The 27315-nt window shown below is 46.1% G+C and overlaps 1 protein-coding gene, 1 long non-coding RNA gene and 1 other non-coding gene across 8 annotated transcripts in view; 1 reads left to right on the top strand and 2 right to left on the bottom strand.

The window, feature by feature from the left end:
• Positions 1-27315, bottom strand: part of ARHGAP24 (Rho GTPase activating protein 24) — a 363688-nt gene that overhangs the window by 40525 nt on the left and 295848 nt on the right. For 3 of the 6 annotated variants that reach the window (XM_028743650.2, XM_028743651.2, XM_028743653.2), the window contains one exon: positions 23307-23429. In XM_028743650.2, coding sequence (XP_028599483.2) covers positions 23307-23429 — 123 coding nt within the window. Of the gene's footprint in view, positions 1-9371; positions 9392-9438; positions 9591-10957; positions 11856-23306; positions 23430-27315 lie in introns of those variants that run through there. The other 3 variants (XM_028743652.2, XM_028743656.2, XM_028743655.2) reach the window with 3 other exon arrangements.
• On the top strand, positions 11953-12451 carry LOC144328843 (uncharacterized). The gene is made up of 2 exons (XR_013394133.1): positions 11953-12076; positions 12304-12451. It is a non-coding gene; the product is annotated as an uncharacterized LOC144328843 (long non-coding RNA).
• Positions 24166-24240, bottom strand: TRNAK-UUU (transfer RNA lysine (anticodon UUU)). The gene has a single exon. It is a non-coding gene; the product is annotated as a tRNA-Lys (tRNA).

Raw genomic sequence — 27315 nt, 5'->3', positions numbered from 1 at the left:
GAGTCTCGCTCATACGAGATGAGTCTCAAACTCTCAGGCTGCTTTATCTCACACGGTTGCCATGGAGAAAAAATGGGATAACTGCTATATAAGACTGCTACATATAGGAGACTCTGGTGGAGTCTCCTTCTTTGGAGGTCTTTAAGCAGAGGCTTGACAACCATATGTCAGGAGTGCTCTGATGGTGTTTCCTGCTTGGCAGGGGGTTGGACTCGATGGCCCTTGTGGTCTCTTCCAACTCTATGATTCTATGATTCTATAAAGTCCCAGTAGTGGCCAGTGTGGTGGGCCGTAACTGTGGAGCTGCACTCTCATCATACCTGGATGGGGGCTGTGGTGTGGCAGTGCGGCGGTGAGGTCAAAGCTGCATGGATGTACTGGCAGAAATACCAGAAGGGCTCTGTTGGTGCATGACCTCACCTTCACCCTACTTCAGTCAGATAAGATGGAGAAAAACCAATGTTGGGACAGCAGCTCCATACCAGCTGTTCGTGGTTGGTAAATACCCTGTTATACGATACGATACGATACGGTAATCTTTATTGTCATTGTCCCATACAGAACAATGAAATAAAAAAAAAATCTACATCAGACATTCAAAAACCAACACGCCTGCTATCCCAACTATCCCAGCCTGGTTAGCCCCTAAAAACTCTGATATCCCATAATTGAATACAATATACTCACATAGAGACTACCTTAAACTGTGTTTAAAACCAAAATCGCATTTGGATAGAAACTGCTTCTCAGGCGGCTAGTCCTGGTCTTTATACCCCTGAACCTTCTTCCAGAAGGCAGAAGCTGAAAAAGATCATTTCCAGGGTGCGCACTATCCTGCACTATCTCTGCAGCTTTCTTACGGCACCTGGAAGCATAGATTTGATCCAAGGTGAGAAGAGTACACCCAATTATTCTCTCCGCAGTCTTTACAACCTTATCATAACACTAGAACTTGGGGACGTCCAATGAAGCTGAATGTTGGAAGAAAGTGCTTCTTCATGCAGAAACTGTTGAACTATGGAACTCATTCTCTCAAGACCTCCATCGTTCTGCCCAGACACTGAGGTCCAGCACTGAGGGCCTTCTGGCGGTTCCCTCATTGCGAGAAGTGAGGTTACAGGGAACCAGGCAGAGGGCCTTCTCGGTAGTGGCACCTGCCCTGTGGAATGCCCTCCCACCAGGTGTCAAAGAGAAAAACTACTAACAGACTTTTAGAAGACATCTGAAGGCAGCCCTGTTAAAGGAAGCTTTTAATGTTTAATAGGTTATTGTATTTTAGTGTTCTGTTGGAAGCTGCCCAGAGTGGCTAGGGAAACCCAGCCAGATGGGCGGAGTATAAATAAATGAATAAATAATAATAATAGTAATAATAATAATTAGGAGGCAGAAATGGCCAACATGGCTTTAAAAGAAGATTAGACAAATTCATGGAGCAGAGGGCTGCCAATGACTACTGGCCATGATTGTTATGATCACCTTCCATGGTTGGAGGCAGAAATACTTCTGGACACCACAGGGAAGGGAAGAGGGATTTTGTTCTCAGGTCCCACTTGCGTGTACCCCACAGGGATCTGGTTGGACACCGTGAAACAAACTGCCAGACTGGATAGATAGAACATTGGCCTGATCCAGTAGGCTCTTCTTATGTTCTCATAATAAAGTATTATAACATAGGCTGAATGGATAGCTCAGTTGGTGCTGATAATGCCAGGGTTGCAGGTTCGATCCCCGTATGGGACCGCTGCATATTCCTGCATTGCAGGGGGTTGGACTAGATGATCTTCAGGGTCCCTTCCAACTCTACAATTCTATGACTACCTGCTTATGAAAGGGTTTTGGAATTTTTCAGGTAAGAAGGCTGCAGGAACATTACAGAGGTACCTCAGGTTAAGTACTTAATTCGTCCTGGAGGTCCATTCTTAACCTGAAACTGTTCTTAACCTGAAGCACCACTTTAGCTAATGGAATACTATGTGAAGGAGCTGCTGGAGCACAATTTCTATTCACATCCTGAAGCAAAGTTCTTAGCCCGAGGTACTATTTCTGGGTTAGCGGAGTCTGTAACCTGAAGCGTATGTAACCCTAGGTACCACTGTACATGTTCTGTGAGTCAACAGAGCAAAAAGTCTACATGAGTTTTTATTGTCTCCTCCTCCCTAGGTGCATGGACTTTTTTCTGAAGATATTTGACTTCCTCCCCCCCTTAGCAGACCACTTTTTAACTTCTCTTTTGCAAAACCAATAGAAGCAAGGGGGAAAGGAAGAAATATTAGGTGTCAGCATTATTTCTTGCACAGTACAGACTCCTTCCTTGACACCATCTGCTTGGGGGCAGCGTAGCAAAACAACAACAACAAACTACACACACACACACACACACACACACACACACAACATCACTCACACAAGGAAGACCATCCGTGTTACTGCATGGGGGTAGGAAACGAGCCCTTAACAGATGCTACAAGCAGTATAATATTTTGCAACTGAGAAGATGCAGCAGCCAGCAACATGAGTGGAAGTTAATTGTGGTATTAGCACTATAGATTAGCTATATTGAATTAGACTTCCCAGGCTCTGGGAGAACATTCTTTTGCTCCCAGCTTTGATTTGGCTCAGATAGGGAAGGTCTGTAGCTCCATGGCAGAGCTTCTGCTCTGCATGCTGAAGATCTTAGGTTCAATCCTTGGCATCTCTAGGTGTGGCTGGGAAAGACTTTCAGCCTGAAAACCTGGACAGCTACTGCCAGTCAGTGTAGACCATACTGAAGGAGATGGACCAGTATTAAGAAAATGCCAACGTTCCTGGACGTTTCTCAATTCAGCATTTTATTTTCAGAGATGCCTTCTTCAAAAGTCAGCTGGAAGTCAAAAGAGAGGATTGTCTGTCGAATCTCTGCTGGAAGGGTGTCCCATAGAATGGAACCATCCACACTAAATGCCTTACTTCTAACTGAGCCTATGTCATGGAATTGCTGGAAGCAGAGGGATGGTGGGAGGCACCAGCTGGGGAATTCCCAAGGGAAGATGGCTCAGAGCCAGGGCACAATTGATGAGTGGTCAGAGGGAGAAGATGCAGCAGCCTAGGAGGAGGGAGGAGTTGTCGGAAGCTGAAGAGGAAACAGGGTTTAGTGAGCAGGAGGAGTCTATGGCAGAGGGCAGTCCAGAATCAGAGGCAGAAAGAAGGCTGGAGAGGAGGGGGAGGCTAAGAGGCAAAGATGAGTCAGACTGGTGAAGAAGCCAGGGTGTCTCCACCACCTGCTGTGACTAGCTCCTAGGTCCATTTTGGTCTCCCAGAAAATGCAGTTAAATGAAGTGGGCGGGGAGCAAAGAGAGACAATACAACAGAGTCCTAGACTGCTGGGGAAGGAAGTGGGGGAGGAGCCTTAGAGAGTAGTAGGAACTTCAGTCCTTGCAACTGCTTCATCGGGGCAAGACCTACTGCAAAGGGTTGCTGTGACCACTAGGAATGAGCTGGTTTGTTTCTCTAAATAAAGAGTTAACTTGAAGAAGAAGAAGAAGAGTTTGGATTTGATATCCCGCCTTTCACTCCCTTTAAGGAGTCTCAAAGCGGCTAACATTCTCCTTTCCCTTCCTCCCCCACAACAAACACTCTGTGAGGTGAGTGGGGCTGAGAGACCTCAAAGAAGTGTGACTGGCCCAAGGTCACCCAGCAGCTGCATGTGGAGGAGCGGAGACACGAACCCGGTTCCCCAGATTACAAGTCTATCGCTCTTAACCACTACACCACACTGGCTCTCAACTTCACTGACATTGGGTGCTTTTTTGTTTCATTGCTGACCTACACCTGACTCCAGCTCATGACAGCCTAGTTGGTCCACTAACATGGGGAGCAAGGAACAGCACTCCTCCAGATGAACCAAGTTGGGGTATAGGGGCTCAGGTGCCCGCCCTGGGCCCATGTTGTTCAGGGCTTTCTATATCAACATAAGAACTTTGAACTCAGACCAACAGCATTTGGACAGCCAGTTTTTGGCAGAGGTGTCCTATGGTGATGGTCATCTGCCCCCAATCATTCTGCACTAGCTGGAGATTCTGGACCAGGCCCTAAGGGCAGCCCCACATGGAGCACATTGCATTAATCCAGACTTGAGGTTATCAAGGCATGGTTGACAGTGGCCAGGCTATCTCAATCCAGATAAAGGTGGAGATGGAATGAGAGATGAAGCTAGTGAAGCGGGGGGGGGGGGGAGAGAGCCTGATTGCTATTTCCTCCCATAAGAGAATGGTTATCCGTACTTAAGAAATAGTACAGATACAGTAATCACAAACACTTAAATGCAGAGGTGACAAACAAAAGGAAGCACATGGTCGCACAATGCACAATTGATCTGCAGAACTAATTTTGCCAACGATGTTGCTATGGCCACTAGCATTAACGGATTTTCAAAAAGACTTGACGGAGGCACCGAGGATAGCAAAATATTCATGAAGGCCATATTTTCATGCTGGAGTGCCAGATTGGCCCCGCAACTGTGGGTGCCACGCACTGTGCATGGCCCTGACACTGAAATTTGTGGTTGCCTGGCCCCTTCATGGGGAATTTTTGTGGGTGCTCAGGCATCCAGGACTCCCAGGAGTTTGCGCCTATATTTCCGTGCCTCTAAGTACCTGAGTCTGGGGAACCATTGTTGGAAGACAATGTTTAGGTACATTAGGGAGCCTGTGGTCCTCCACATACCCTCCTCCTGTCACTTTCTTATTGCTTATGGTGATCCAGTCAAAGCAGAAGATTGGAGGAAGAAAATACAGGTCCCAAGTATTCCAGGAAAACCATTGGTTCCTCCTGAACTGGTCTGGTATAAATCAAGGGTGGTGTACCTATGGCCATCCAGATGTTGTTGGATAACAACACCCACTATCTCTGACTGTTGGTCATGCTGGCTGAAGCTTGATGGAAGCTGCTGTCCAAGAACACTTGGAGGGTCAGTTTCCCCTTGCATTACTTACATTGAGCCACTGATCTAACCCAATGTAGCAATGCATTGTATTCCTAGTTGCATTCCAATGAATGCATATTTCTTTCTCTTTTTGCAGGGGACAAATTTCAAAACAGTTTCACGGGGGACGACTCACACAAGCAATGGCATGACTTATTTGCTTTTATTCTTATGCTTTTGGTTTGCATTACTACTGCCGCAAGAACCAACAGTGCAATTTCCATTTCTGGAGCCTGGCTGCCATTTTGTAAACCCCACAATGCCCCGAGCACAATGTTATTCTGGGGGTTGTGGAGGAAAATGGGAATCCACACCCCACCAATCATTATTAGCATCTTTTTGAGAGCATCTTCTCAGAATTTTTCTCCAAAGAAACTCTTCCAACAATCTTTGGCTCAACTGTACTTTAAATAATATTTTATGCCAATCCTACCAGAGACAAAAAACAAATTACCAATTCCATTTCATAAAGTCCTTTGCTTATCAGTTCCTAATCCCAGGAAAATGAGACTATAGTGATTAGAATGGAGTGTTTGCTTTCCTTTTCATCGCCCTGTGCTATCATCTCTGCCCAATGCTCCAAAGCAGCCCTGTTGCTTTAGTCCATGCTGTTTGACATTTCTTTGCTGATGAAAGAAACACAACCACCTTGGAGCTCATGGAACACTTGTGAATGGGTCATTTCAGCACATACATACAAAAAAATTAGAAGTGGACTTCTGAAAAAAAGGAGGGATCTTATCTTTTTTCCTTCTTGCATAACCTGCAATCGCTCCAGGCCGGGTAATGGGTGAGTGATTGGCCAGTGCAGGCAATCTCACTGCTGACTGTGGCTTGAAGGGGTCTGAAGGTGTATTGGTTGCACTCTCCTGACCTTCCTCTTATACAGCCACAGAGGAGAGAGCCCCAAGGGAAGGTGCCCTCATTCGCTCCTATTGCTTTCAGAACAGAAGGTCACAGTGTTGAACTATGTAGGGGTGAAAACAGCTGACAGTCTCATATTTTTTCCTCCCTGAGACGCCTGGGATGGTTAAATTAAAAAGCGGGGGTGAGCGCAGAACTGACTGTCTGCAGATGAAACAGTTAATATTCTCACCAAGTTCTGAACATTCCATGAATAGTTATGGCCGGAGCATAACAGAAGCCAAGAACACGTCAGATGCAAGGCAAGAGCACATACTGTTCCTCCAATAGATATATTATGAATGGGCCCGGTGCCCTGGCCAGGTAACTGTGTCCTACTGCTGGCAAGAGAGTCCACTGGCATTACCATCATTTCCCCTCAGCTGGCTGAAGCTAGTGGCACCTCTGGCACATGCGGTGAAAGAATTAAAAACTGCGTGGCGCTGTGGGTGCCTAGCAACCACTCCACATCTCTGCTGTGTACTTCTAGTGAAGAGGTAATGCTTGCCTAAGAACCGCTTTCACCTCTCCTGGGACTAGCACAGTACAAAGGAGGGTGTGGGAAGTTCAGGCAGCAGAAACGGGAGATGGGTCTGAACAGAGAGCGTGAGGATAGACAGCAATAAGTGAAAAGCTATGAAACCCGGGTACAAGTAAACATCACTTCTTGTTCAGCTGTGGTTTTAAGATTTCACCTGTCTACCAAGCTTCTAGAATGCCACTTGAAACGCTTCCATACGGAGAAGATTCCCATCTTATTCCTTTCACATCTCCCCACAAGTTGGAACATGCAGGCTGCCCTCTGGGGATTTCAAACTTGGGATGGGGTAGAATTTGGATTTGGCTTGCATTTAAGGACAAACTCAGCCAATTTGCACGTCGCCAAACGGTACAAGAACCCAAAGACAGTCACCCTTCGAAGTTCGCAGTTCTCTGAATTTTGTAAAGCTGTTCTCCAGCCAAGAAGTGCAAATACTGGGGTAAAGCGTCAATAAAAAGATTTTAGTGAAAAACAAAATACAAAAATGCAGTACTTTCAGGGGAGCTGCAGAGCCAAAATGTGTACATCAGGCAGAAGATCGCAACATGCGTATATTAGGAGGAGAAATTCACATTATTCGCCACTGAATTTTCATGAGGACTTTATTTTTTAAAAAAATAAATCACAAAGTGATATGGAAATGTGGAGAAGAGAATTGCAATGAAGCCTGGGAAAAGGAGAAATGGAGAGAAATGGAAACTGTCAGAATTGCCCTTCTCCACCCCATAGGGATAGCAAGGGATGCTAACAGGATTTCTTGGGCCTGGTGCACGGTATACGGATTGGGTCCGCTGTACCTATTGACAAGAACTGCTGCTTATATACATATATTAACGTAACCTAGCCTACCTTGCAGGGCTGTTAAAAGGGGAAGGTGGGGAAAATATACACATCCTTGAGCTCCTGGGTGGAAAAGCAAGATACAAATATATGCCAGCCGTGGCCACTTAACATAAGAACCTAAGAAGAGTCTGGAGAATCAGAAGTGGTCCATCAGTTCCAGCATCTTGTTCTCACAGTGGCCAACCAGACGCCTGTGGAATGTTTGCAAGCAGGACATCAGCCGAACAACACTCTCCCCACCTATGGTTCGTAGCAAATGGTATTCAGAGACCTACTGCCTCCGACAGTGGATGTAGACTATAGCCATGATGGCTAGGAGCCATCGATAGCCTTGTCCTCCATGAATTTGTCTAACCCTCTTTCAGAGCCATCCAGGTTGGTGGCCGTCATTGCCTCCTGTGAAAGAGAGTTCTGTAGTTTAACTATGGGCTGCTTGCAGAAGTACTTTATTTTATCTGCATGAAGATTCCAACAAGTCCTAGTTTTATGAGAAAGAGAGAACAACTTTTCTCTAGCTTCCACTTTCTCTGTGCCATGCACAATGGTAAAACTTCTACCACACAGTCTTTCTTCTAAACCAAACAACCTCCGAACGCTGCAACCTTTCTTCATGGGAGAATGGCTCCACCCCCTTGATCATTTTGGTCCCCCTTTTCTGAACCTTTTCAAACTCTACAATAAACTTTTTCGAGCCAAGGCAACCAGAACTGTACATAGTATTCCAGATGTGGTCACACCATAGATTTGTATTCTAGTGTCATGAGATCGACTGTTTTACAATCAAGTTCCTTTCCCAATGATTCCTAACATGCAATTTGCCCTTTTCACAGCTGCTTCACACCTGGTCGACACCTTCATCAGGCTGTCCACTATGACCCCAAGGCCTCCTTCGTAGTCAGTCACTGCCAGTTCAGACCCCATGAGTGTAAATGTGAAATTAAGATATATTTTTTTGCCCTGGCATGCATCACTTTACACTTGCTTACACTAAATTACATTTGCCATTTCCCCGCCCATTCGCTCAGTTTGGAGATGTCCTTTTGGAGCCTTTTGCAATCTCTTTTTGTTTTAGTGACCTTGAACAATTCCATATCAACAGCAAACACGGTTGCCTCATTGCTCACCCCAGATTGTTTATGAACAAAGTTAAAAAGCACAGGTCCCAATACTGATTCTTGGGGGTTTTCCAATTTCTACAGCTCTCCATTCAGGTAAAGGTAAAGGGACCCCTGACCATTAGGTCCAGTCGTGACCAACTCTGGGGTTGCAGCGCTCATCTCGCTTTATTGGCCGAGGGAGCCGGCGTACAGCTTCCGGGTCATGTGGCCAGCATGACTAAGCCGCTTCTGGCGAACCAGAGCAGCGCACAGAAACGCCGTTTACCTCCCCGCCGGAGCGGTTCCTATTTATCTACTTGCACTTTGACGTGCTTTTGAACTGCTAGGTTGGCAGGAGCAGGGACCGAGCAACGGGAGCTCAACCCGTCACAGGGATTCGAACTGCCAACCTTCTGATCGGCAAGTCCTAGGCTCTGTGGTTTAACCCACAGCGCCACCTGCATCCCTTCTCCATTCAGAGAACTGTCCATTTATTCCTATTCTCTGCTTTCTTCAATTTTCTGTTCTGAATCTTGATTTATCTAGATAAAAGGTAGATCTAGATAAACGGTTTTCACAAAAGAATTCAGAAGTTGGGTTGCCATATACTACCTTGCTGAGAGATGGCAGGTTAAGTACAGACCCATAATTGTTCAGATATGGCAGATCAAAAGCCATTTTTCATAGGAGAGGTTGGAAAGTCACCTTGGCATTATACCCTGCTTCAAGGAGTAATTTATTACAACTGTGCCCAGCAAACCTAAGGCTGACTGGTTGTTCTCCAATGTTCTCAATGGACAGTGCCCAAGGTGCCATGCAGTAGACTGCAAATCTCCCAAGAATATGGTCCATGCACTCATGCAACATCAACCAAAAACTATCCTTAGAAATCTGATATGCAGCTGCTCTGAACCTTTTTACTTCAATTCCACAAACAAACTTCACCTAAGATGACGTTGGACATGAATTACGGGAAACAAAAATAATTCTTGATGAGGCTAAAATTTCTGATGGCGATTTCACATACCCTTAGAGGTAACCACTGAATTTTCCGAGAAGCAAAAATGGAAGCAACTTTGGAAGACAAAGGATACCTGCAGGTTTTTCAAAGGCAGTCAAGGAATGCTGTGAAGATGCACGACATTTCTTGGCAGAGAGGGAGAGTTTCACTTATCTCTAGTTTCTTCCACAAGTGTGACAAAGAGGCCTGTCTGAATAGTTCGTCACAAGCCCACAACTGCAACCCTGCACAATGTGCCCAAGCCCCAGAAGGCCAGTTTGCAGTGGCATGTAAAAGCACAATTTGTCCTTTTGACAAATGATTGACATGCATGATGCAATCTGCCCAACCCCCTCCCAAATGCCTCGCCACATGCCGAGCGGCCATAGGAAACTGGCTCACAGCCATTGATTTATCTTCACCTCTTCAAAGGTTCCCAAAGGCAAGAAACTGAATGAGAGAAGTATACGGTTAGCAGTAAAGCATTCATCAAAGCCACCCTTGACCCGAGGCAGGTTCCTATGTACATCTCCCCCCTACCTCCCACAACTCCATATATTGATGACCGAGTGTTTCCTGGATCCTGGTGAAAAGACCTCCTGTTGTTCTCAGAATTGATGCGTATAAATATTTTACAATACTGCGCACTCAAGGATGAATTGCCTCTGATCTTGAAGGTTCATTAGCCAACATAGCTAAGTGAAACCTCTGAATGCAAAAGCATGATGCCTCAGAATATCAGGTGCTGGAGGCAATCAATGTGGGAAGGTTCCCACATTCAGAGGTTTTTGCCCTTAGACCTCACTTGTGGGTTTCCAGGAAACATCTGTCTGGCTGTTACAGGAAACGGGATACTATAGAGCAGAGAGAACCTTGTCTGGTCCAGCAGGGCTCTGCTAATGTTCTTATACCCTGCAATCTTGTCATTTCTTCTCTTTGGTATCACTAATTTCCCTCCTCCATGACCACCAGCTGAGCTGAGACGCACATGCATGCACACACATGCCCAGCGAAAATCCTACACATTGATTAGAAGCACTACATTCCAGGAAAGGGGTGGGGGGGACAAGTTTGAAGACATTTTCTGCGGCAGGTGAAATGGAGCCGCAGAAGAAGAGCAAGCAAGCAGAAGCCACACTGCAAAAAAACCAAAATGTTAACAAGGAAAGAATCAGGTGTGTGTACTGCAAGCCCTATTTAGCTCATCAGACATCTTTCAATTCTAACAGCTGGACCTCTAGCCCTCTTCCACGCTAAAGCGGAACCAAGTGTTCCTGGTTTGCCAGCATCCCTGGTGCTTGACGGATTTTGCTAGCACTGGTGCACAGTAATTTAAAAATAATTAACCCTATAGGAGCCGTTAAAAAATGTCCAGTTGCGGGTTGCAGACTGGAGAAGGAAAAACTCAGTAACCGTGCAACAACAAATCAAGGATAAATAAAACCAGCCTAGCAAGCATTGGCGTCTTTTATTGTTGCTTGCCCTTTGTTTCCGAATTTCTATTCAAAACACAACAGCTCTTCTTCCTCGCAACCCCAAACCTTTCAGAAAAGGCTCTGGAAGCGGGGAGCGGGGGGAGAGAAAAGGCAATGACAATGACAAACTGCACCTACCTTTGCGGAAACTAAAACAGCGCTTGATTCTCCTGTATGTAGTTTTGGGAACAAAGGGGGATGATGCTAAGGCACCTGAGGCACGGACCCCCGTATTCCTGTCTTCGGGCATCATGCAGGCCAGAGAAATAGTCGCAACCCAAAAGCATGTGCTAAAACCCACTTCTAGATGGCACACTGCAATCCATCGTTTACAGTTATCACTATTTTGAGTGGCATCTCCTCCCCGAGCTTCCTAAATTCTGATCTTCCCGGTCTTGGTGGAATGTGGCCAGTGAGCTCTTTAAAGGAGATATGGGATCGCCCCTTCTTTGCTAGTGATTTCCGGTAGTTTCCTTTCCTTCTTCCCTGCTCCTCCAGCCTGCAAAAAATGTCATTTCCCGTTGAACGGCAGCAATGCCACGTCCCGACAAAAGACTTCCAACGTAAAGGTGTATCGTCCACGAAAGGTGCCTCGTGGGGGGTCTCGTGGCAGGGTTTGGCACGGGGAATCGGTGCTTCTTCTCAGCTGGAACCGTATAGGGTGGAGCAAATGCGGAAGGCAGGGCATAGATTCCACTGGGATAGGTCAGCAAATAGCAATGCGGGAGCAGAAGATGAGAACAATGACCAGAAACAGGGGCTTCAAAGAATTGCCTTGGATGTTCCTCGCCGACTCCTTTTTATCTCTGCAAATGTGGCGGGGGGGACAAAAATAATGACAGCATCTCCCAAAAGGCTACATTTGTCCATTACGGACGCTCTTCAAAGGGCTTCTTCTTTCCCCAATTACTATGCAAGGAAACGCCTCCCCTTCTGATAGTCTGGATGATTTGTTGCCTTCCTCCTGTTCCCTCGGCTCCCCGCGGCAAACGCATCAGCCCCGGCGGCATCAGCAGCTGAGCAGCTGAGCAGCCGAGCAGCACAGCCACCAAGTTCCTGGGAATCTGCTGAGGAATACACGCCTCCCGCAAGATATGCCCGTGCCAACTGTTCTCAGTGCAAGTGTTTCAAAGGCTGCTGCTGTTGCTTCTCTTACTACTGCCGTAGTGCCTTCTGCTCAAGCCCTTTGCACGAATGCAGCAGGTGCAAGCAAAACAATGTGAGGGAGGCAAAGGGAGCTTGTATGGTTTCTACAAGGTTGATTTCTTTCTCTCTCTCTTTCCCCCTTTTTTAAATGTTGACTTTGAGTTGACTTCAAACAACAGTCACGTGTGGCAGCTTAAGAGCCCTTCTGCCTCTCACATGAGCGTCTTTCTTCCCTCCCGCTCCAGCCCCATTAATCTTTTCCTTCGCCCCTTCCAGTTCCATGTTATTTCTACTTTCATGCTGAGTAATCAAAGCCTGTTTCTCTCCTGTTTCAACAGCCATGGCAAAGAAGAAGAAAAAGTCACCTTTCAAATCCAACCAGGAAAGGAGTTTAACTGACCGACAAACATCTGGGGAATTGGATTTTGTTTCTGTTGTGTGTGTTTTTTACTAAAAATAAAAAAGGGCTGTGCTTACTTCTCTGTACATTTGCTATTTAATTTTTTTCATAAGCAATGTGAGCCCAGGAGAGTTTTTCTCTCTCAACCCCCTGCCCCCACTGTGCTACTGCAAGTTTAATAAACCAGTTAATAATTTGCAGAGCTGCCTGTTCAGTAAGCTCTGCCGCTGCACAAGGCCTCCCAGAAAGCTGACTCCAAATATTAGAGCAGGAGTAGCCAACATGGTGCCCTTCAGATGCTGTTGGACTACCACTTTGAGGATCACGGGCCATAAGGCTGATGGGAACTGTAGTCTGACAAATGTCAAGAGAGTATCACATTGCCCAAAGAACATGCACACACAGATCTTGTGTGTAGTGCTTTGAATACCAAACGATGGTACATGTATGCATTGAGTTTATTATTTCTTCTAGCACTTCCCTCAGCCTTCCGCTGCAAGCCCAATTTCACAAGTGACCTGCACAACACGTGACCCATCAAGGTCAAGTGCCGTCCGCCAAACAGCCATGGATGGCAACCCACAGCGGAAAGCTTGCTGTGTAAAAATGGGTGATGGAAGAGGCTGGCTAGCTCCTGTCAGGCAACCAATAATACATGGGCGGTTCACCTTAAGACAAGGATGTGCTTCCCCCAGGTCTTGCTGGATCCCAACTCCCAGACACCCCAACCAGCAAGGACAATAAGTCAGGGATGATGGGAGTTGCAGTCTCACAACATCTAGAAGGCCACTGGTTTTCCACCCCCAGCATAACAGATCAAGTCGTACAGTTCCAGCTTAATTGTAGACGTGAAAAAAGGTCAAAAGGCAGAACCTGTAGAGGATAAAGTGGCATCTTAAAAAACTCTGATGCATGCACACACAGAAAATAAGAATTTTCTTGCTGGATCAGCTCAAAGTCCATCTAGGACAGCAGTCTAAAGATGATTAGCTAAATGCCTCTGGACACTCATACGGACAGACGGCCTTCTCTGTTGTTTGTTCTCAGTATCTGTTATTTGGAAGCAAACAACTGGAGAAGAGGGGAACTAGCAGAAGGAAAGGAGGGCTCTTGACATCAAGATCCAAAGCCCCACAGATGCCAATAATGCCTCTGCAATAATCTTGCTGCCTCTGTATGCAAAAGTTGCATATAACATTCAAGGGCAATCGCCATGAATTGATCTATCTTCCATGAATTTTCCCAGTTGTTTTAAAAAGCCATCAAGATCATCAACGCATCCTATAGTAGAGAATTTTGCATGTTTAATATGTGTTGTGTGGAAGAACAACTTCCTTTTCTTTGTCTTCATGCTACTGTCAACCAACTTAATTAAGGGAGGCTGCATTTGATCACAAGAGTGGGAATAAAATGTCTCTTTGCACTCTCACATGTATTTGGCCCACATGAATGGCATCGTTTTCTGCATTGTTTTTGATGCTTCCCCTCCGTTAAAATTAATTGCACGATTAATTGTGTTAGTCTTGGCCATTGCAGACAGCGAGATGAACAAAGTAAGTTTTAGCAGAAGCTGAACCGCAGCAGAAGGAGTGCTGAAAACGATGAAGTCAGGCTAGGGTTAAAATGTCTTCATACCAGATTTGTCTTCAGCCGTAATCACGCTGTCAAACAAATGCACATGCGCAGTAGAGGTATCAAGCAGACAAGTGGGAAGGCCACACAGGCCTTCCTGCTCTTTCTCTGTTATTGCCACAAACAGACCACAATGATGCCCCGGTATGCCCCGCGGAGGACCTTAAGGTCCATAAACAGCAACACCCTAGAGGTCCTGGGCCCTAAGGAAGTCAGATTAGCCTCAACCAGAGCCAGGGCCTTTTCAGCACTGGCTCCAGCCTGGTGGAACGCTCTGTCTCATGAGACCAGGGCCCTGCAGGATCTGATTTCTTTCCGCAGGGCCTGTAAGACAGAGTTGTTCTGCCTGGCCTTTGGCTTGGAATCAACTTGATCCCCTCCCCCTCTTTCCTTTTTCCCTTCTGTGATGGAACCCCTGTTTGGGGACTTCCCTGGCTTTTTTTCTGGCCCACGTAGGACCAGTTTGGATAGTTGGCCTTGGTGAAGATTTGACATTTTCATCCCCAAAAAGTTTTTGATTTGAGTTTCCACTGAAATGAGGCTGCATTTTAATGTTGTACTTTAATCTTGTTTTTAAGTTGTATTTTAATCAATTGTTTTCATAATTGGTGTTGGCCGCCCTGAGCCCAGTCTTGGCTGGGGAGGGTGGGGTATAAATATTATTATTATTATTATTATTATTATTAGGCGGCAGGATGATGGCCCAGGCAGGTGGCATGTGCAGGCAGACCTGCAGAACAAGTGAGCTTGTGACCCAAGCAGGCCTTTTTGGGCTCTCTCCGTCTCCACTGCCACCAGACCCAGGACAGGGGATGCAAGTAGGTGGCCTTGGAATCTGTTTGCAACAAGTGCTGAGGATAACTGAATTGGAAAATGCTTTTGGCAAGACACAAAACATGTAAGCAAGGTTAGCAAGCTCGGCCCCAAACAATGCTCACAAATTCAAAAGGAGTGGACCGCACAAAGAACAGATAAGCAAATACTTCAAAGCAGACTTTCCTTGTGCGCTAGGATACTTTTTAATGTGCCTAATGAAAGTCAGGCCTTCTGCCAACAGTTACCCATTATAACAGAACTCTAAAAACCACTAAAAGCTTTTTGATTCAATACCTCTATTTGTATTGTGCTCAACCAATGGCTTTTCTCTACACTTCTCCAAGATGGTGACTCACAGTGAGTTGCTAAAAGGGCTCTGGGCATTTGAAGAGACATTTGTTGTTGTTTAGTCGTTTAGTCGTGTCTGACTCATCGTGACCCCATGGACCAGAGCACGCCAGGCACTCCTGTCTTCCACTGCCTCCCGCAGTTTTGTCAAACTCATGCTGGTAGCTTCGAGAACACTGTCCAACCATCTCGTCCTCTGTCGTCCCCTTCTCCTTGGGCCCTCCATCTTTCCCAACATCAGGGTCTTTTCCAGGGAGTCTTCTCTTCTCATGAGGTGGCCAAAGTATTGGAGCCTCAGCTTCAGGACCTGTCCTTCCAGTGAGCACTCAGGGCTGATTTCCTTAAGAATGGATGCGTTTGATCTTCTTGCAGTCCATGGGACTCTCAAGAGTCTCCTCCAGCACCATAATTCAAAAGCATCAATTCTTCGGCGATCAGTCTTCTTTATGGTCCAGCTCTCACTTCCATACATTGAGACATTGAGTCGGCCTAATTCTAAGCGACGTATAAGCCTGGACTTTTCAGACATTATTCTAGGGCCAAACAAACATGTATGGGTGTGGGGGAACCTGCTTCTGTGATGCTTCTCCCAGCAAGTTCATTTTGCCTATGACACCTTGTGTTCTGGACGTAAAATTCAATACTACTAGCAAATCAAGTTCACCAACAGGTGGTGCCAGACAATCCTACCTTCATGAAGATGTAATATTAATTTCTCGATTGCACCTTGTGCTTCCACAGATCTATGGTCCTCAAAGGATGGGTTAAAGCCGCCACAAACATGCAGTAGCCACTTAGAATGTGGCCCCTTTTATGCATTGCTGTTTGGGACAATATATTATAAGGGAAAGGCAAAGTGATAGAGCATTTGCTTTGCATGCATAAGGTCGCAGGTTCCATCCTCGAAGCTGGGCTTGAAGTCAGTGTCAACCAGCTAACATCAGCTACGCTCTGAATAATAACAATAACAACAACAACAACAACAACAACAACAACAACAACAACAACAATAATAATAATAATAATAATAATAATTTATTTATACCCCGCCCATCTGGCTGGGTTTCCCCAGCCACTCTGGGTGGCTTTCAACAGAATGTTAAAATACAATAATCTATGACACATTAAAAGCTTCCCTAAACAGGGCTGCCTTCAGATGTCTTCTAAAAGTCTGGTAGTTGTTTTTCTTTTTGACATCTGGTGGGAGGGCGTTCCACAGAGCGGGTGTCACTACTGAGAAGGCCCTCTGCCTGGTTCACTGTAACCTCACTTCTCGCAATGAGGGAACCGCCAGAAGGCCCTCGGCACTGGACCTCAGTGTTCAGGCAGAACGATGGGGGTGGAGACGCTCCTTCAGGTATGCTGGACCTGCTTAGCAACTCCAGACAGTAGCTGATTCCTGCCGAAAAGGCAGAGCTTGAAGTTGGTGCCAATCAGCTGATTGGCAGCATCTTCAAGCTCTGCTTGCATCAAATGGGATCTTCGAGCGATGCTGCCAAGGTAAAATGGCTTACCTGGCATCATTGTGAAATCAGATGACTGACAGGTAGACAGCCCCATCTCTCTCTCTCTCTCTCTCTCTCTCTCTCTCTCTCTGTGTGTGTGTGTGTGTGTGTAGATGCTAAGGATCCATCTAACCCAACAGCCCAGTCTTATTCCCAACCTCTGGGCTATAGGACTGGAACTGAACTGGAAAGACTCAGATTCAAATTCCTGCTCAGCCATGAATCTTATGGGGTGACGCTGGGTGGGTGAGTTGCTCTCTTGTCAGCCTAACCTACATCCCAATATTTCACTGATGATAAAATGGGGAGTGAGAGCACACCATGCGTCATTGTTGCTACCTTTCCTTGGAGGAGTTCAATGTGACGCACATGGTCCCCCATCCATTGTATCCCTGTTTAGGGAAGCTTTTAATGTTTGATGTATTGCGGTATTTTAATATTTTGTTGGAAGCCTCCCAGAGTGGCTGGGGAAGCCCAGCCAGATGGGCGGGGTATAAATAATATATTATTACAGTGGTACCTCAGGTTACATACACTTCAGGTTACAGACTCTGCTAATCCAGAAATAGTGCTTCAGGTTAAGAACTTTGCTTCAGCATGAGAACAGAAATCGTGCCCCATTATTCAGCCCAGACACTGAGGTCCAGCTCTGAGGGCCTTCTGGCAGTTCCCTCACTGCAAGAAGTGAGGTTACAGGGAACCAGGCAGAGAGCCTTCTCGGTAGTGGCGCCTGCCCTGTGGAACACCCTCCCATCAGATGTCAAGGCAATAAGCAACTATCTGACTTTTAGAAGACATCTGAAAGCAGCCCTGTTTAGGGAAGTTTTTAATGTTTGATGCTTTATCGTATTTTTGATATTCTGTTGGGAGACACCCAGAGTGGCTGGGGAAACCCAGCCAGATGGGCAGGGTATAAATAATAAATACTTATTATATTATTATTGTTATCTGAAATACCTCAGAGGGGGAGCAGCTTTGGGTGAGGTGGTGGAGAGCAAGATGGGGCATCATCACCCATTTTTATATTAGCAAATGGTCACTGGGTCTATTTGAGCTTTGCCTAGAAATGCCAGTCTGTAATTCCACAGCCTTTTGGCTCTACTGTTTGCAATTTTCTTCCTCAATATTCCTGGATTCATATGCACAGGGATAGGTATATAATCTGCCAAGCCCTTTACAGTGGTACCTCGGGTTACATACGCTTCAGGTTACATACGTTTCAGGTTACAGACTCCGCTAACCCAGAAATTGTGCTTCAGGTTAAGAACTTTGCTTCAGGATGAGAACAGAAATCGTGCTCTGGTGGCACGGCGGCAGCGGGAGGCCCCATTAGCTAAAGTGGTGCTTCAGGTTAAGAACAGTTTCAGGTTAAGTACGGACCTCCGGAACGAATTAAGTACTTAACCTGAGGTACCACTGTATTATTATTATTATTATTATTATTATTATTATTATTATTATTACACAGCAACCCTGTAAGGTAGGTCAGCTTGAGAGCGAGTGGCCCAAAGGAATGTGAACTTCTGGTCTTAGTGCTTTAACTGCATTTTTTAATATATAAAAAAACTGTATTAACTGTCATGTGTTTCAACCAGCTTGTTTTACTGTATATTTTAATTGAGGATGTTTTAGTGCTCTGATGGACTTATTACTGCGCATTTCAATTATGCATGTTTTTATAATCGATTTTATATAGTTGTAAACCACTTAGAAGGCATTTTGGCGTGCAAGCAGTATATTTAAAAATACATAAAGGATTTCATATGCTGCTGCCCTGAACTACTTCGTGGAAGAATGGGATAAAAATATAACAAAGACGTCCTGGTTTTAATGACTGCCAGAAGCGCTGCATCTACTGTACCTTCTGGCAGAGCAAGGCACCAAATGCGGGAAGGGGGCAGGGAGGGGGAGCAAGTTGCTGGAGGACAGTGCACCAGGCTTTATTTGCAAAACAAGCCTGACGCCCTCAGATGTGGTGGAAGAGGGGACTGCCCTGCACTGATAGTGTTAAGACTCAACCGCCAATCCAGTTGGCTTACGTGTGTGAAACGAAGAGGATGCCATCTTGTACTTTGCTGCTGGCAGCAAAAATGCTTTAGGCCAGCCTTGACGAACTGCACTGAGACTCGGCAACTTCATGGAAATCCCGACTAAAGAATTAGGGCAAGAGAAACTGATGGACTATGCAGAACTGGCAAAATTGACACATAAATTACGGGACAAGGATAACTGTGACTTTAAAGAGGAATGGGAACCTTTTAAGGTAAAGCTAAAGGGACCCCCTGACCATTAGGTCCAGTCGTGACCGACTCTGGGGTTGCGGCGCTCATCTTGCTTTATTGGCCGAGGGAGCCAGTGTACAGCTTCTGGGTCATGTGGCCAGCATGACTGAGCTGCTTCTGGTGAACCAGAGCAGCACACAGAAATGCCATTTATCTTCCCGCCGGAGCGGTACCTATTTATCTACTTGCACTTTGATATGCTTTCGAACTGCTAGGTTGGCAGGAGCAGGGACCGAGCAACGGGAGCTCACCCCGTTGTGGGGATTCGAACCACCGACCTTCTGATCGGCAAGTCCTAGGCTCTGTGGTTTAACCCACAGCACCACCTGCGTCCCCTGGGAACCTTTTACAAAGTATCTAAAGATGCAACAAAGTGAATTGGACTCCTTGGCAGGCTTTGAATAAACACTCACAAACTCTTTATTGATAAGAATCAGTTAGATATATTAAGGACTTATACAATTCTGTAACATGCAGAGAATAGCATTTATAGAGAAACCAGAGATTGGAACTGAGGGAAGTCAGGGGTGGGGGGCGGGGTGGGGGGTTGTTTTATGTGAGAGAGGGGGGAAATGGGGGGGAATTAAGGATGATCTGTTTTAAGATAATATGTTTTGTTGAATTACTTTATTTATTTATTAAAAAAAAGAGACTCGGCAACTTCATTTTCCAGGGCCAGAAAACCCAATGAAACACCTACCCAAGTCAGCAAAGGGCTCCTCCAAACAACCTATTTATCAAACATTAATCCTGATTTGCTCGCACAAAGCTTACATGGAGGTTAGATTATATCCACTCTTTCCCTCAGATGTGTTTGCAGGGAGCTAGTAGTAGTAGTAGTAGTAGTAGTAGTAGTAGTAGTAGTAGTAGTAATTCATAATTTATATCCCACCCATCTGGCTGGGTTTCCCCAGCCACTCTGGGCGGCTCCCAACAGAATATTAAAACCACGATAAAACATCAAACATTAAAAACTTCCCTAAACAGGTTTGCCTTCAGATGTCACCCAAAAGTCAGATAGTTGTTTATTTCCTTGACAGCTGATGGGAGGGCATTCCACAAGGTGGGTACCACTACTGAGAAGGCCCTCTACCTGGTTCCCTGTAACCTCACTTCTCGCAGGGAGGGAACCGCCAGAAGGCTCTCGGCGCTGGAGCTTATCCAACACTGAGCACTCCTTCTGGTTCGAGTGGGGGCTGTTTATCCATCCTGCAAATCATGTGCTCATTCCTCACTTTTCAATGCATTTCCCTGTCACTTTCCTAACTGCAAAATGTATATTTCTTCTTAAACGTGGATGCGTTGCTCTAGGGAAACTGTGCTTTAATCCACTTTAATTGTACAAGCCTAAATTTCCCAGTATGCCTGTTATGTACTAAGCTTGGATCCTAAAACAATAGGCAAGCAGGATCCTAGAATGCAACAACTGATTGGCTTGCAGGAAAAGACCAATCAGGCTCCAGGAGGAAGTTAATCAGCCTACAGTGGTGCCTCGCAAGACGAAATTAATTCCTTCCGCAAGTTTTTTCAATCAATGCGTTCCTATGGAAACCGACTTCAGACCAGGTCCGGGGACAGTCTGTCCCCCGACCTCTTCTGAAGGCTGGGGGGGGGGGACAAGGGCTTTTCTTCCCACCCCCAGCATTTTAAAAAACCCCGGGACAGCGGAGGACTTCTCCGCTGTCCCGGGGCGATTTAAAAGCCCCCGGGAAGGCAGGCAGGGGGGGAGCAAAGACTTTTGCCCCCCACCGGCCTTCAGAAGAGGTCCTGGACCTCTTCTGAAGGCCGGCGGTGGGCAAAAGTCTTTGCTCCCCCCCCCGCCTGCCTTCAAAAGCCGTCCGGGATAGCGGAGAAACGAAGGCTGGCGGCGGGAGGAGGTCTCTCCGCCCCGCCGCCAGCCTTCGGAGGAGGTCCGAGGACAGTGGGGAAGACGCGCTGCGCTTCCCCGCTGTCCCGGAGATTTCCCTATGGGCTTTCGTCTTGCGAAGGAAGCCCATAGGGAAATTCGTTTTGCGAAGCGCCTCCAAAACAGAAAACCCTTTCGTCTAGCGGGTTTTCCGTCTTGTGAGGCGTTCGTCTTGCGGGGCACCACTGTATTAGGCTGCTAGGATTGTAGAATGCAAGAACTGATTGGCCTGCAAGGAAAGACCAGTCAGGCTCCAGGAGGGAAGCAGAATCAGCCAGTCAGACGGAACTCATTGTGTAAATAATGTATATAAAAGCCTGAGGTTTGGGGGGCAATTCAATCACTGTATTACAAGCTGCAATAAAGAGCATGAAATCACTACAGGACTCCGAGTATATTTCAATGCCGTAGAATCCCTCCTGCGAAATCCTGCCTGTCTGGAGGCCCCCCAAACACGCAGAATGGGCTGCTAGCAACATACCCCCTAAGAAACGAGTCGTACTGCATACCGAACCAGAAAGGAATCGCTTCCACTGAGCCTGAGAACTACAGCAAGAATCTGACCTTCTGGGGAGAATTTGAGTTATTAAACTCTCAGTTGTAGGTCATTGCTGCTGGAGTGTAACATTCTTTGGGGTGTGGGGGCTTTTTCTGTGCAGACATCAGATTCCTAGCAGAAGAGTGGAATGTATTTTGAATGTGTTTTGGACCTCCTTCAGCTGGTGTCTTCCCGCCTCTGCCTCCCGAGAGCATCCAAGACACAGCTGCAGACACATCGAAAGGTAGTACTGGGCAGGGCTCCAGTTGAAACGGTGCCATAGGAAAGGACCACCAGCCAAGGGCTGAAATCCCCTTCCTAAGCAAAACTTCATAGCCTTTAAACGCCGGGTAGGGAGTGTGCATGTTGTGCTGAGCCCCATGGAGGCTCTGTTAACAATGATAATTTCCTACAGTCCCCCTGGGGTCTAACTGATAAGTGGAGAGGGTGATTTCCCAACAGTAAACATAGTTTTTCAGCTGCAACTCTGCTCTCCTCCTCTGCTCCAAAAACAATACAAAGCAAAGCCGCTGAACTGCCAGACATTTATTTTCACAGCTAAACATCACTGGGAGCAAGCCAGAAATCTCTGTTTTATTTACTTTGACTCGGATGCTCTATCTAGCCTCGTGGAATAGCCAGCACGCAAGCGGGAGTCCTTCCTTCTTGAAACCAGTTGGCTGCTACTGGGAGGTCAGGTCGCAAAATGCAGAACCACATGGCCGGATGCAGACCTCTTCTTCCAAATGATACTCATACAACCCTGGAAACGGATGTGTTTTATTTATATCCCGCCTTCCTCCCAGTGAAGGACCAACGAGGCTCACCGCAGAAATTAAAATAGATACAATTAAAAGTAAAAGCTAAAGGACCCCTGACAGTTAAGTCCAGTCACAGACAACTCTGGGGTTGCAGCGCTCATCTCGCTTTACAGGCCAAGGGAGCCAGTGTTTGTCCACAGACAGTTTTTCTGGGTCATGTGGCCAGCATGACTAAGCCGCTTCTGGCGCAACGCAACACCGAAACCAGAGCAGCGCACAGAAATGCCGTTTACCTTCCCGCCGGAGTGGTACCTATTTATCTACTTGCACTTTTTTGGCGTGCTTTCAAACTGCTAGGTGGGCAGGAGCTGGGACCGAGCAACGGGAGCTCACCCCGTTGCGGGGATTCGAACCGCCGACCTTCTGATCGGCAAGCCCAAGAGACTCAGAGGTTTAGACCACAGCGCCACCTTAGTTGACGATACAATTAAAAGCACACAACAAACCTAAACAAGAAAAAGCAATTAAACAAGTAACCCTAGTAAAAGCACCAAAAACACTTAAAACCATTCAAAAGCATGCGCACGTGTGACATTCAGCCTCAGAAGATGTTGCCACAACAGCCAGTTAGCGGCCCAAGGTCTATTGCAAGAAAAAAGGCTATGCTTGCTGGCAAATGTCTACAACTTTATTAACATCCATCTACAACTTCACTAGCATCTCTCGGCAATATAGAACAAGCAAATACATGGCATCCAAATAAGTATGCCCCATTTTCTAGATTGCAGAGGAATATATACTTGGAAGCTAGATTTGTACGTGTAGAAGTGAGCTGTAGCAATGCAATCTCTAGTGAAGTGGTTTACTGGCTGCAGCACCGCAAACCTCTTGCACACACGGAATCAAATGAGAGCAGCTATTTTTCTCTGCCAAACGCTGGAGTTCTGCAATCCATTTGATTCATTTCACTTCCCCTTCCTCATTGCTGCGAGACTCTCTGTCTGTCTGCTCCTCATCAAAATAGAACCATAGAATCTTAGAGCTGGAAGGGACCCAAGGGACATCTATTCCAACCCCATGCAATGCAGGGAATAAGCCACGTGTATAATATAAAACAAGTGAATAAATTTGCATATGTTACAGATGTACTCACCTCCTCCAAAAGGTGCCCATATAACCCTGCGGATAGACTTCACCCAGTCCTCCATGTCATTCTGAGTGCTTGCCATAAGGAGGTATGTTTCATGGTTTGCTGTCATCCGCTCTCTGTCTCCGCCTATGAGAGAAGAGGGAACCTGCATTAAGGAACACTCGCACTTTGCAACCCAAATTCTCCCATGCAATCCAAAGTGGGTAGCAGTATGGTGTAGTGGTTAGAGTGTTGGACTAGAACCTGGGAGACCAGTGTCCAAATCCCCACTCAGGCCCCATCTGCACTCTGTGGGGAATGGTAGCTCCCTACAGGGCAGATGAGTCCTCAGTCATGAACCTCACTGGGAGACACTGGGCCAGTCAGTGACTCTCAGTCTAACCTACCTCACAGGGTTGTTGTGAAAATGCAATGAGGAGGGGGAGAGTCATTTACACCACCTTGAGCTTCTTGGAGGGAGAGTGGGATATAAATATAATAAGGTAAAGGTAAAGGGACCCCTGACCATTAGGTCCAGTCGTGGACAACTCTGGGGTTGCGGCGCTCATCTCGCTTTACTGGCCGAGGGAGCCGGCGTACAGCTTCCGGGTCATGTGGCCAGCATGACTGAGCCACTTCTGGCGAACCTGAGCAGCGCACTGAAACGCCGTTTACCTTCCCGCCGGAGCGGTACCTATTTATCTACTTGCACTTCGTGCTTTCGAACTGCTAGGTTGGCACAAATAAATGTAATAAATAAAAACAAAAATAAAAGAAGCAGAATATCGCAGATAAGGAAGCACAGATAGAATAATAGAATTGTAGAATTGGGAAAGCATCCCAAGATTTATCTAGTTCAACCCTTTGCAATGCAGAAATCTTTTGCCCAGTGTGGGGCTCGAACCCACAACCTTGAGATTAAAAGTCTCATGTTCTAACCACTGAGCTAATCCCAGGTTCAGATAGCAGAGTCCATTAAGAACATATTAAACTTCTCACAATATGAAAAATAAATACACTTAAAACAGTAAAAACAAACAAACAAACAAGAAAACTCTTTTGGTTTTGCTGCAAGAAGCTATCACAGCGCCCTATCTGGAAATGAAATCAGTGGGGTTCTCAGCCCCCTTTGGCTTAAATACTAGTGTGTGTGTGTGTGTGTGTGTGTGTGTGTGTGTGTGTTTCAATCTGGAGGTGGAAAAAGGGTGGTGATTGTGGTGGTGAAAGTGATGTTGCATATAATGAAACTTCTATTACATATAATTTAGGTCGCTCCTAAATGGAAGATATTGGAGTACCCCAAGCATTTGCCCATGTATGTGCACAGAAAATAGCTGATCTTTTTGAAAGGAGATTGCAGTGCACAACCAAACAATTATTATTGTATAATTATAGGATTATTGTATAATCTTATAAAGTTATATAATCTTGGAAGGGGCATGGCTGCAATGACCACGAAGAGACCCTGCACTTCTGAATTTGGATTTTGTAACTTACAAAGCAGCTCTCTATGCCTTGGAAGCCAGGAAGATTAGGGCGAAAGAATTAGATAAACCCCCTGCAAAGGGGACTCAGAGATTTAATTTGTATATTTTATATGAGAATTACCTCTTACCCTATGTAACAAAGCATTTTAGAAGACTTGACGCTGGCCACTTGCCATGTCCTTTGGCTAGTGCAATAAAGTTTATGGTGGTGACTTCTGAATTTGCCACTACACCATGACTGAAACTGCAAAAGGTATTTGTGATTTAGCTAACATCTGTGTCCCAGCATCATGCACAAGGTAGCAACCGATGAGCAGGAACTAAGCACTCACTGAAGTCCCATACATGGGACACACTCAATATTGAGGAAATTGGTTTCAGAGTCATCTTAAGACTCACCGTAAAAGCGCTGCATGAAATTAGTAAACAAATGCCATTCCCAGAAAAGAATAAACCATTAATGGCTGGGGCCTGCCTGAGGGGTGATTTACAGATTCTACAGCAATATCGCGCTCTGTCATCCTACAGTTCTGCCAGGAACATCGGCCAGCAATGACTCCAAATGATAGCTGCTTCAAATGCATTCCTGACAAAGAGGAAAGCACTACTGGCCACTAAACGGCTCCTTTTACTCAGCACTTAATCTCCGCGAATGGAGCTGGTCTCCAATTTTTCGACCCTCTGATGTCTGTTTGGTTGGGTGCTACGCAGCAGAATGGTACTGGCGCTTCATATTTATAACCTGGGCAGGAAACGCAACGATTCTGGCAAATCCCTACCAGGCACCCTGTATATCCCTTTCTTCCACTTACAAAAAGCCGGTTGTATTCACACAGCTACAAAAAGGTACATGTGTGGCTATGAGCCCTGAGAACAGCCATGTGGAGATGCAATCATCCCTGGCAGAATTTCTGAAACAGCGCCCATGCCTTTTGATGCTGTGACAGCGGTGTTATGCACAGTTTAGTAGCTCAAACCACAGGACACAGCAAGTACTCCTTATGGCACTGCAATGTGGTGAAACAACTAGAAGGCATAACAAAGTAGTGCTCCAAATTGCAGACCAGAGCCCACAAGTGGCATGCAGACCCATGAGCCTTGTTCAGGGATGGCACATCCCATTTCTCTGCTTGAGGAGAAAAGCCCACATTGGCTCAGGACCGCATACCTCAAGGACCGCCTCTTTCCATATGAGCCTATTCGGACCCTCAAATCATTTTCTGAGGCCCTCCTTTGTGTGCCTCCTCCTCGAGAGGTCCGGAGTGTGGCAACACGAGAACGGGGCCTTCTCTGCAGTGGCTCCCCGTCTGTGGAATGCACCTGGCGCCTTCATTATACACCTTTAGGCACCAGGCAAAAACGTTCCCTTTTAACCAGGCCTTTGCCTGACCTGATCTACATCCCATACCCTTTAAAACGTGGCTCTTTTGGGGGGCTGGTGTTACTGGATTATTGTTTTTATTTTGATTTTATATATTGTGATCTTTTTTTGTGAACTGCCCTGAGACCTCTGGGTATAGGGCAGTTGTTGTTGTTTAGTCGTTTAGTCGTGTCCGACTCTTCGTGACCCCATGGACCAGAGCACACCAGGCACTCCTGTCTTCCACTGCCTCCCGCAGTTTGGTCAAACTCATGCTGGTAGCTTCGAGAACACTGTCCAACCAATAGGGCAGTACATAAATTCAATAAATAAAAAGGAATGAATGAATAAACTTTTGTGGCTAATAGCAGCTTGGGAGGGTTTCTTTTTTTAAGTATTGCAGCTGGATAGGAAAGTGTGACTACGTGTTCAACTTGACAGAGGACCGTCCTCTGTTTGAAGGGGGTCCTCTATTTGAAGGTCTGTCTGGTCCAAGTCTAGTTTAAAGGGAAAGTTGCTAAGAAGGGGCCTGGAAGTTGGACATCAACAGTTGCACACAGGTCACCTGGTTACAGTCTTCCCCGTTATGGTGAGATGCATCAGGTGTCTATTTAAATTTTAGCAATCATGTCCATATACTTCTAAATAAGCACACACAGTTTTAATGCAAATATGTGACCTCATCTGTCTTCATTTTTTTGGTGATGTGTCTCCTCTTTGTTTGACCATGCATAATTGGCCCTAAGTGCTCACTGGAAGGACAGGTCCTGAAGCTGAGGCTCCAAGACTTTGGCCACCTCATGAGAAGAGAAGACTCCCTGGAAAAGACCCTGATGTTGGGAAAGATGGAGGGCACAAGGAGAAGGGGACGACAGAGGAAGAGATGGTTGGACAGTGTTCTCGAAGCTACCAGCATGAGTTTGACCAAACTGCGGGAGGCAGTAGAAGACAGGAATGCCTGGCGTGCTCTGGTCCATGGGGTCACGAAAAGTCGGACACAACCAAACGACTAAACAACAACAAAGTTAAAGCTCCTCTCTCTGTGTGCTGCTGCTTCAGTGAAAACATCTCTCTGTGCCTATTATTAACAATGTAGTTGCTAATGGCTCTTCCCGCATGATGTCAAAATTGACCCTGAAACACTATTTTTTTCCTGGTTGCTAGGTCAGTTTCAGTTCATGCATCC

Source organism: Podarcis muralis, chromosome 9 (genome assembly GCF_964188315.1).
Source record: "Podarcis muralis chromosome 9, rPodMur119.hap1.1, whole genome shotgun sequence".
In the NCBI taxonomy this organism is placed as follows: domain Eukaryota; kingdom Metazoa; phylum Chordata; class Lepidosauria; order Squamata; family Lacertidae; genus Podarcis; species Podarcis muralis.
The sequence above is the reverse complement of the archived record's forward strand: the minus strand, read 5'-3'. Positions and strand labels throughout refer to the sequence as shown.